At 34.5% G+C, this 11,420-nt stretch overlaps 1 protein-coding gene and 1 long non-coding RNA gene across 2 annotated transcripts; one reads left to right on the forward strand and one right to left on the reverse strand.

Moving 5' to 3' along the window:
- The first annotated feature begins 2,852 nt into the window (after window positions 1-2,852).
- LOC107816238 (aspartic proteinase CDR1-like) lies at window positions 2,853-4,267 on the forward strand. The gene has a single exon (XM_016641937.2). It carries the CDS (start codon window positions 2,902-2,904, stop codon window positions 4,171-4,173), a length of 1,272 nt encoding a protein of 423 aa, XP_016497423.2. The 5' UTR covers window positions 2,853-2,901; the 3' UTR covers window positions 4,174-4,267.
- Window positions 4,268-5,195: 928 nt separating this feature from the next.
- Window positions 5,196-6,114, reverse strand: LOC142169921 (uncharacterized). Its single transcript, XR_012699553.1, has 3 exons — window positions 6,064-6,114; window positions 5,608-5,735; window positions 5,196-5,516 (listed from the first exon to the last, which is right to left on the reverse strand). It is a non-coding gene; the product is annotated as an uncharacterized LOC142169921 (long non-coding RNA).
- Between the last annotated feature and the right edge of the window lie 5,306 nt (window positions 6,115-11,420).

Below are 11,420 nucleotides of genomic sequence, written 5' to 3' on the forward strand. Positions count from 1 at the left end.
AATTCAAAAGAAGCAATAAGTTATATATGTCTTAATAAAGAGCGAAAAGATTTGTTTCCAAAAGTAATAAATATTGGGGAAAAAATAACCATCGAAATCTCATTGAAAAAGAGAAGCTGAAAAAATTGCATGTATGTTTACCAGCTTCGAGCAGTGAATGAAACTTTAGTGTCCATCAGAAGCCTTTATAATTTGTTCGGAAATAAAGAATTGGAATCAAAACTCAATTACATTGACATTTACGATTATTAACTAAATTAATTAGCATTTAACTAATGGTTGGATTCAAAACGAAATATCCCGCATGCACTGCAGAGGTTGGTACTATATCCCTCTCATTGTAATTGTAGTCTCTTTTCAGGTACAGTAGAGGTTGCCTTTTTTTTATTTTTAACATCTTTTAAAAACCAAAATTCCATGTAAAATGAGTTTATTTGTTCCTAAGTAATTAAGTTGTACATGCAGTAAAATTGCCACTACTTTCAAATAAAAAGGTAGACTAGATAACACATACAACTCCATAAAGACTTGATTCAAAGTATAAGAAGGAATACAACGTAAACATATACTAATATAGTCAATCACACACACATAACATTAAAGCTGAAAGGTCTAGGTTCGACCGTTTATGAAAGTGGTCACACATAGGTGATCCACACTCTCCCCTTTGTAAATATGCAACTTAAGGATTTAAATAGTTAAGGGGACTGTCACCCTTGGGATTTCAAATTGTCCATTGTGAGTACTCCTTACACATAATTCAACCGTGTAACAAAGACGAGTGAAAATAATAAAAAAAACGTGCGAGAAATTAAAAAAAATGGTATGTGCAAATAAACAAAAGAAAATTATGTCTTGTAACAAATTTAGACACGGCACATAAGGTTTAATATAATCTGGACCTGGCAGGTCGGAACCATAGTTATAAACTTATAATGGATTCGATCATTTTATTTTCAGATTAAAGTATAAAAGAAAAAAATAAATGTCATAAAAGGAGAATTTTGCAAAAAGACAAAGTATGTCTGTTTGTAACCAAATTGAAACTAGGAAGAAAAAATTTGTTTCTAAAAGTAATAAATATTGGGAAAAAATAACCATAGAAATCTCATAGAAAAGGAGGAGCTGGAAAAATTACATGTAAGTTTACCGGCTTCTAGTGAATGAAACTTAGTATCCATCAGAGGGCTTTATAATTTGTTCGGAAATAAAGAATTGGAATCAAAACATAAAGGAATTGATATTTAAGATTATTAACTAAATTAATTGGCATTTGATTAATGGTTTAGATTTAAAACGAAAAACTGATGTCATTGCACGTTGCATTGACATTGACATTTATACACGAAACGTAAATGCATTTATAAAATCTGGAGCCTGGCAAGTTGCAGCTATATATACTTTGTTAGATTTAAAATCGTTAAATTACAATATTTATGGATTCGTCTGAATTTATTATTCATACCAAAAAAAATATCAATAATATAGAAATCGATACTAGTTTCTTATGTATGCTTGAAATTAATCATATCTTTATCCTTTTTATGTTTTATTTCCCATCTTAAGTTAATCGGAATCGACTGTATCCATTCATATTGCAGCGTTATGATTTACCATAAAACCAAACGAAAAATCTAAGCAAACAGACTGTGATTGTAAAATACTTCAAACGGAGGAACTATAGAGTTAATTAGTTGAAGAGTTTTAGGATACAGGAATATGAATATTACATTTAAGCAAACCAAAGTATGGTTGTAAAACTACTTTCAAAAGGAATATGCATATGAATAGTATGGCTGTAAAACTACTTTCAAAAGGAATATGCATTGGAATTACATTGAAGAAACACTACTAGAAATTCGATAAAAAACCGACCGACCAAAGTCCAAAAACCGACCAAAATCCAAAAATCGACCAAAAAACCGACTAAAGTTGGTCGGTTTTTTAAAATATTTTTTTTTTAATTTTTTTTTACGAAACCGACCAAATTGGCGCGAAAATACGGGAAACTATTTTTGAGTCTCGCGAAATTTATTTTTCAAGAAACCGACCAACTTTGGTCGGTTTTTCAATTAAAATAAATAAAAATTAATATTAAAAAAAACGACCAAAATTGGTCGGTCTATTCGGCCGGTCATTTAAAAAAACCGACCAACTTTGGTCGGTAATTTTACTTTTTAACAAAACCGACCAACTTTGGTCAGTTATTTTCGTGCGAAAATACAATTAAAGAGTATAAATCATATAAAAAACAGTGTTAAAATAAAATGTACCAATGGTCTAGTGGTAGAAAAGTATCCTGCCACAGTACAGACCCCGGTTCGATTCCCAAATGGTGAATCTTTTTAATACATAATTAAAAAACCGACCAACTTTGGTCGGTTTTTTTTTGTAATATTTTTTTTTTTGAATTTATTTGATCGACCAAAGTTGGTTGGTAATTTCCGACCAACTTTGGTCGGTATGCCTTTCCGACCACAAAAATACCGTCTACACATAAATGGTCGCATTTTGATCGGTTTTTGGCCATTACCGACCAACGTTGGTCGATTTTTTTGATCACTTTTTATCGGATTTCTAGTAGCGAAAAAATTCACAGGGTCAACGAGCTGAGTATATTAGATAAGCTGTAAGTTTCAATAACAATTATAATACTGCTAAAACTTTAATATACTAGATGGCAGCCAAAGTTAGCTAGGTTGCCTTTGAAGTTTAACTAATAGAGTTGTTTGTTATTTACCTTCCCCATGCACTGCAGAGGTTGGTACTATATCCCTCTCATAGTAATTGTCGAAGTTTATACTATGATCTCGGTTGTGGGGAACAATTTGCCCATAAATATAGGCCACATTCTTTCTTTCAAAACACAACTAAACTCCAGCATTCCAGTACTGAATCACTATGGCCCTAAAAATTACTTCCAATCTCTTTTCTTCCACCCTTCTGATTATTACTTTTTCCTTTTTAATCTCACTTATCACTAATCTCATCTACTCTTCACTACGTGTAGATGGGGCCAAAACTTTTACGATTGGCCGTGGATTTAGCATCGACTTAATCCACCCTTCGTCAAAGTTGTCACCATTAGTCAATCACGTAGCCTCAGCAGACTTGATCCCTGATGCTTTTGGTGGTAGTTACCTTCTGAATTTTTCAGTGGGAACACCTCCGCAATTTCAGCTTGCAGTTGCTGATACTGGTAGTGGCTTCATATGGATACAATGCCAGCCATGTCAGTGCTACAACCAGAAATTTCCCATCTATGCACCCACAAATTCTTCTACTTATGAGGAACAACCTTGCCACTCGCCAAAATGCTCTGAGTTTGCACATTGCGAGGGAGGTATCTGCACCTACTATGTCGATTACGTTGATAAGAGTTCTTCGTCCGGTGAAGTGGCTACAGAAACTCTCTCTCTCTACTCATCGTCTGGTGAAAAAATCTCCTTTCCCAATATCCTTTTCGGATGTGGACGTAACTCAAGATCAACTTCAAGGGACCCAGGGTTATCCGGCATTGTGGGGCTCGGTTTTTCTTCCTTCTCTTTAGTTTCCCAAATTGCGTCGACTTTTGACCAAAGGTTCTCCTTCTGCTTTGTGCCTTTGGCAAAGTTAGATGTCCCAAGCAAGCTTAGCTTTGGTGACAAGGTTGACGTTTCGGGACCTGGGACGCATGTCACTCCGCTTCTTGTTAAACCCTCCCGACCATCTTATTACTTGACCCTCATAGGCCTTAGTATTGGGAATATTAGATTGGAGCTTCTTAACAATTCCTCTACCACATTTCAAGTAGGGAACATAATCATAGATTCAGGAACCACCTTCACTTTCCTTCCTACGTGGTTATACAACCAGCTTATTTTAGTGGTGAGACAAGCTATCCATGTAGAACCAGTGGTGGACGGGGGCAGCAGCTCAACTGTACTCTGTTACAGAGCTTTGAATTCCACTGACGTTCCTCCAATCACAATGCATCTTCTGGGTGCTGATCTACCTTTATCCGTCGAGAACATAATGCATCCAGATCCTCAAGGATATCAGTGCCTAGCATTTCGTCCAACTGAAAACGAGGCTTTCTTCGGCAGTGTGACCCAAACCAACTTCTTAGTCGCCTATGATTTAGAAAATATGAGTGTCTCGTTCAAGGCCACTGACTGCACCAACATGGCCTGAGACTTGTGTCCGTATTTTGACGGAGTACAATAAACTACTTTGTGATAATGTCAACTTCTTATCTATCTAATGGAACAAAGTAGTTATTTACTCTTTTATGTTCTCTTTAGTTTGATTGTTTTTGTTCATTGCATTTTTAATGTTTATGATCTACTTTGTTACGATGTGCATGCATGCAAGTTAATCATATATACAACGGATTGATAAATCTAAGGGACGTTTAATTTCAAATTTCTGGACAAAAGAGTAAGGGTCATGCAACAGGGGATTAATGGTTGCTTTGATATTCGGAGGTGTTCTAAGTTTCTCATGCTGCTGAGAGACTGATGTATGGCTGGTCTTGTTTTCTTTCTCTTTGGGGCACATGGGATGATTCAGGTTAGCTCTATGTCTTGTCAGAAATTTGCATTTAGTGGAAGAAAATAGTACTACCATATTCTCTTAAGATTATTTCTTAACTTCAGTGAATACAAGACAATAGTACTACCATATTTTTTTAACTTAATATTACCTTATAACTTCACAGTCAAATTAAAGATGTTTGAAGTTCCTTCTGCTTGACACTCAACTTCAAATCTTTCAACAACTAAAAACTAGTTTGAGGTTCCTTGCACAGATTTTTTTGTCTCAATTAAACTAACCTTGTTTCCTATCACTGTAAATAACTTACCAAATTTCACAGTGACACCATTAATTCTGTTACAATATTATATTCTATAATTTTAAAGGGGTAATGTGGTTTGAAATCTACAACCGTTGACAACTTGTTTGTGACACAAGTCTAGTCTTATTTGACTTTCTCTTGCGGGAAGACTAATAACATTGTCACACTAAGTTTGAACCGAGTATTACATTTTCCAAACAGTGCATTTACTGTATGTCAAAATAGCACGATCCAATTATTGGCATATGGAAGGAAAAGAAAAAGAAGATTTTTTTTTAGCGTAAGAGTTACTGTTAGATTAATGTTTTGTAGTAAACAAAGTTAATTAACCCTTAATAAAATTAGGACAAATTCAAAGTAATTGGAACGCGAGAGTTTCATTGTATTTAATTTCTTGTCAAACTTTTAAGAAGGCAAACAAGGTAGAATGCTTGTTCAGGAGGTTCTATTATTACAAGACTGAATTACCATTCTATCATCCTAATAACTATATATCATATCTGGTATTATAATGGATGATCATTCATGCCGCCAAATGGATCACTTGGTTGCCTGGATCCAGGATGATAATTCTCGCCAGATGGAAGTACATTATCTCTACCAAATACAGGACCATAATCGAATGGACTATTTGATTGACCAGCAGGAAAATCATTCATGCCAAATGGAAGTGGATCTGCTGCAGTACCAAAACCAAAACCAAATGGATGTTGATTACATTTTATATGATCAGTTTGCAATGGAATTTATTTAAGGGAAACTATCAATACCTCCACTTAATACAGGATCAATTCCACCTCCGAACAGTTTCCTACTATAAGTCCCTTCGCCACTAATTCCACAAACAAGAGAACCCACAAGAGCAACAACCATAATTAATCTTGAAATCATATTTCCACTGCAAATGTTTCAAAAATATGTTAATGGTATTAGGTGCTATAATACAAAAATTAGATAAAGAATACAGTGAAAACGCCAAAACATACGTTGAAAGCTGCACTTACAAATTCTTAAAATTGCAACACGCGCGCATGTTATATATTCATCTATCAAATACTTCAAACCAATTTCGTTATTTTAAAATAAAAAAAAATAAAAAAGCAATTCAAAGGAACCAATAAATTATGGCTTAATAAAGAGCGAAAAGATTTGTTTCTAAAAATAATAAATATTGGAAAAAAATAACCATCGAAATCTCATAGAAAAAGAGGAGTTGAAAAACTTACATGTATGTTTACCACCTTCGAGCAGTGAATAAAACTTAGTGTCCATCAAAGAGCTTTATAATTTGTTCGGAAATAAAGAATTGGAATCAAAACTTAATGACATTGCCATTTAAGATTATTAACTAAATTAATTAGCATGCAATTAATGGTTAGATTTAAAACGAAAAACGGATGTCAATGCAAGTTGCATTAACATTGACATTCATACATGAAACGTAATGCATTTAATAGAATCTGAAGCGTGGCAAGTTGCTGCCATATATACTTTGTTAGATGTAAAATCTTTTAATTACAATATGTATATGGATGTAGAGAGATCCCACTGATATAATGAATTGGTCTTTTTATTATTCATACCAAAACAAATATTAATAATATAGAAATCGATACTGTTTTAGTATGCATGCGTGAAATTAATCATATCTTTTTCTTTTTTATGTTTTATTTCCTATCTTAATAAGTTAATCGGAATCGACGGTATCTATTCATATTGTAGCGTTATATTCTACCATAAAAGCAAAAAGAAAATCTAAGCAAATTAACAGACAGTGGTTGTAAAATACTTAAAAACAGAGGAATTACTGAGTTAATAAGTTGAAGAGTTTTAGGAAACAAGAATATGAATATTAAAATTACATTTAAGCAAAACAAAGTACGACTGTAAGACTACTTTCAAAAGGAATATGCATATGAATTACATTGAAGAAAAAATTCATAGGATCAACGAGCTAAGTATATTAGATAAGCTTTAAGTTTCGATAATAATTACTTAATACTCCTTAAAACTTTAATATACTAGATGACAGCCAAAGTTATTTAACTAATAAAGTTTGTTTGTTATTTAGTTTTCTAAAACTAGAAGATACTAGGGAGTAGTGGCTAACCAATAGCTAAGACAATTTTTGTTAAGCCTATAGCACACATTTTAGTATTTATCACATTACCACCTAGGAATAGAATTATCCCGCATGCACTGCAGAGGTTGGTACTATATCCCTCTCATTGTAATTGGAGTCTCTTTTCAGGTACAGTAGAAGTTGCTTTTTTTTTTTTTTCTTAACATCTTTTAAAAACCAAAATTCCATGTAAAATGCAGTAAAGTTGCATCCCTATACTTTCAGATAAAAAGGTAGACTAGATAACACATACAACTCCATAAAGACTATATGAAGGAATCCAACGTAAACATATACTAATATAGTCAATCACACATACATAACATTAAAGCTGAAAGGTCTAGGTTCAACCGTTTATGAAAGTGGTCATACATAGGTGATCCACACTCTTCAACTTAAGGATTTAAATAGTTAAGGGACTGTTACCCTTGGGATTTCAAATTATCCATTGTGAGTACTCCTTACACATAATTCAACCCGGTATATATAACAAAGACGAGTGCAAATAATCAAAAAAACGTGTGAGAAATAAATAAATTGGGATGTGCAAATAAACAAAAGAAAATTATGTCTTGAAACAAATTTATAAGTAGAGAAGCAATGTGTACTAAGAAATTGAGAAATAATTCAGCTATGTAAAAAGAAGAACGATTGTTTCACCTGCCATCGATTAGTAATTTCAGCAACCTTGTTTCACAAGAGGATATATGCTTAGAGAGTTGATTGCTCATATGGTTGCTCAATTTCGGCTAATTGGTCATCAAAGTTAGTTATCCTTTTTTGTTTTTTTTTTGTATGCCAAAGTCACCAAATTTTATATTTCCTCGTGAGATTTAATAACGTAACAAGTTTAATTACAACATTCATGACAAAGGGTTATTAGCACGTTATTACTTTAGGAATAATTACAACATTTGAGGAAATTAATTTTGAAATTTTAATAAAAAAATCAACTATCGTGCTGCGCAAGCGAATCCGCGATTATAACAAGGTATTAATTAAATTAAAAATTAACTAAAGCTAATAGATATGGTATGAGATTATTAAATTAAATTATAGAATGTTAATATCACACTACGCATGCGAGTCTACACGTTTATGTAAGATTTGTGGGGTGGGATAGTCGGATTTGTCACGAATTTGAGAAAGAACGAAGAAAAATTAGGGCGGCTAAGGTTTCGGTTAGGGTTAGATCTACAGATATTGGTGGAGATTTGGAGGATATGAGGCTTGGATCATGGAGAGGGGGTTGAGAGGAAGAAATGATAAAATCTTGGGGTGGTTTGGACGACGGCTGCCACCGGTGGGCGATTTCCAGCGGCGGAGCAGGGCTGCGAACGGCGAGGTCTAGAGGGAGAGGGGGGGAGAGTGAAAAGAGAGGAAGAAGAGAGGAAATAAGGGAAAAATAGGGGCAATTTTCTAGGATTCTAAGCTTTAAATACCTAGGGAGGGGATTGAACTAGAGCCGTTTGATCATGAGGGAATGAATGGGTGAGATTGAGTCTTGGTTTCACTTAATGAAATAACGTAGTTTCGATGAAACTACGCTGTTTTGAACCAAGTCTTGGCCAACCATCAATTGGACTGTGTCGGCCGAATTGGACTAAAAAATTGGGTCTGATTTGTGCATAACTCAACTAAAATGGGCATTAATCCAATCCCTTAAACCCCTTAACAGATTAATTAATAATCTAATGCTAAAGTCTATAAACACACACAATAAACCTAGAAAAATATAATGTAGGAGAAATAGAAAAAGCAAAAATTAGATATTTACAAATATGATGATGATATGATGATTGAATATATCTTTGTTGGAATTTTTACTGAAATCCTCAACTACAACCACCCACCCACCTCAATTACCACCACCAACCACGTCCCCAACCGCCATCATCAGCCATAATCACTACCATCCACTATTATAATCATAACTATTACTACCAATCACCACTATAAACTACCTAAAATTACCACCATTAACCAATACCCTAAATCAAGGTCGTAGTGACACTTAAGCAGTAAAAAAAATAATGCAGCCTTTTAAAATCACATATATGTGTGTGTATATATATATATATATAGAATAACTAGATGGAGTTTGTGCCCATGCAACCCAATGTACCATTGAGCATGGCCAAATCTGTCATCTTTATTTCTTTCGGTAAACAAGAAAATAAATGAAACAGATATTTTGTCAGATCTTAAATTTCAGTTAAAAAATTAAAATGTGTTTAATGTTATGACTAAAAGTGCACCACTTTGTTAAAGTAAATGAACTATTAGTGCTCTATGTGGAAGAATACGTATGACTTTGAGTCTAAAGCCAAAGATAATGTATGGTTTTGGGCTTTTTCTCAGTGTTATGACTAAAAGTGCACCACTTTGTTAAAGTAAATGGACTATTAGTGCTCCACGTGAAAGAATAGGTATAACTTTGAGTCTAAAGCCAAAGATAATATATGGTTTTGGGCTTTTTCTCAAACATATACTATTGGGAGGGGGGCATGCTAAAGGGGGTACAAGTTATAAGAGATACAGCGGAAATGATAACCTGAACAGTCAATATGCCTTTAACCAGTGAAAACATTTAAACACAATAAAGAAAATTACACGGCATCACCCTTCGTGCTTTTACTCTCAACCTCACAATGAAATAATGATACTCCACGACATCACTTTTCGTGCTTTTACTCTCAACCTCACAATATAAATCAATAGATACAACACAGCATCACCCTTCGTGCATTAACTCTCATAACATAGCACGGCATCACCCTTCGAGTATTAACACTTACAATATGGCACGGCATCACCCTTCGTGCATTAACACACACAATATGGCACGGCATCACCCTTCGTGCATTAACACTCTCTCTTACCATATAACCATGAATAAGTAATAGCAGGGAGATAGAATCAACAAGAACATGCCTTACTTCAACAATGGTTCCACAATACCAATCTCATCTTTGGAATCAATACTCAATTATCACAAAAACCCGTAAACACGATAAGAACTATCAATTTAGCAAGTAACTAGTCTAAGCATGGATAACAGGATCAAAGTAAGCAATAAACTACAAGAAACAAGTCCCACCCACATGCTTTAACCCGACACAACGTATAAGTTCTCGTTACCTCACATATACATTGTACCCAACATCTAAGCAGGTAGCAAATAGGCAAACAAGTCATAATCCCTCAAGACAAGGTTAACCACGATACTTACCTTGCTCCAAAAGGTCCACTCAAAGCTCAATCACAACTTTGCCTTTCAAATAAGCCTCTGAACTAATAGAATCTAGCAAATTACCAACCAAACAATTCAAATTAAGCCTTAGGAACTACACACGATTGCAAAGGATTTAATTTAGGTCATTATTGAAAAAGTCAACAAAAGTCAACCTCTAGGCCCGCTTGGTACAATCTCGTAGTTCGAACCAAAACCCAATTACTCATTCACCTCCGAGCACGGTTATGTAATTTATTTTGGAATCCGACCTCAATTTGAGGTCTAAATCCCCATTTTATAAAAAATTTTAATTTTATCCCCCCCCCCTCTCCCCCCCCCCCCAATTTCCACCATGATACACCACTTTGTTAAAGTAAATGGACTATTAGTACTCCACGTGAAAGAATATGTATGACTTTGAGTCTAAAACCAAAGATAATATATGGTTTTGGGCTTTTTCTCAAACATATACTATTAGGAGGGGGGCATGCTAAAGGGGGTACAAGTTATAAGAGATACAGCGGAAATGATAACCTGAACAGTCAATATGCCTTTAACCAGTGAAAACATTTAAACACAATAAAGAAAATTGCACGGCATCACCCTTCGTGCTTTTACTCTCAACCACACAATGAAACAATGATACTCCACGATATCACTTTTCGTGCTTTTACTCTCAACCTCACAATATAAATCAATAGATACAACACAGCATCACCCTTCATGCATTAACTCTCATAACATAGCACGTCATCACCCTTCGAGTATTAACACTTACAATATGGCACGGCATCACCCTTCGTGCATTAACACACACAATATGGCACGGCATCACCCTTCGTGCATTAACACTCTCTCTTACCATATAACCATGAATAAGTAATAGCAGCGAGATAGAATCAACAAGAACATGCCTTACTTCAACAATGGTTCCACAATATCAATCTCATCTTTGGAATCAATACTCAATTATCACAAAAACCCATAAACACGATAAGAACTATCAATTTAGCAAGTAACTAGTCTAAGCATGGATAACAGGATCAAAGTAAGCAATAAACTACAAGAAACAAGTCTCACCCGCATGCTATAACCCGACACAATGTATAAGTACTTGTTACCTCACATATACGTTGTACCCAACATCTAAGCAGGTAGCAAATAGGCAAACAAGTCATAATCCCTCAAGACAAGGTTAACCACGATACTTACCTCGCTCCAAAAGG

Source organism: Nicotiana tabacum, chromosome 15, assembly GCF_000715075.1.
Source record: "Nicotiana tabacum cultivar K326 chromosome 15, ASM71507v2, whole genome shotgun sequence".
Taxonomy (NCBI): domain Eukaryota; kingdom Viridiplantae; phylum Streptophyta; class Magnoliopsida; order Solanales; family Solanaceae; genus Nicotiana; species Nicotiana tabacum.

Bases quoted from the DNA above. Each gene is read 5' to 3' on its own strand.
- LOC107816238 (XM_016641937.2), top strand. From the start codon at position 2,902: ATGGCCCTAAAAATTACTTCCAATCTCTTTTCTTCCACCCTTCTGATT.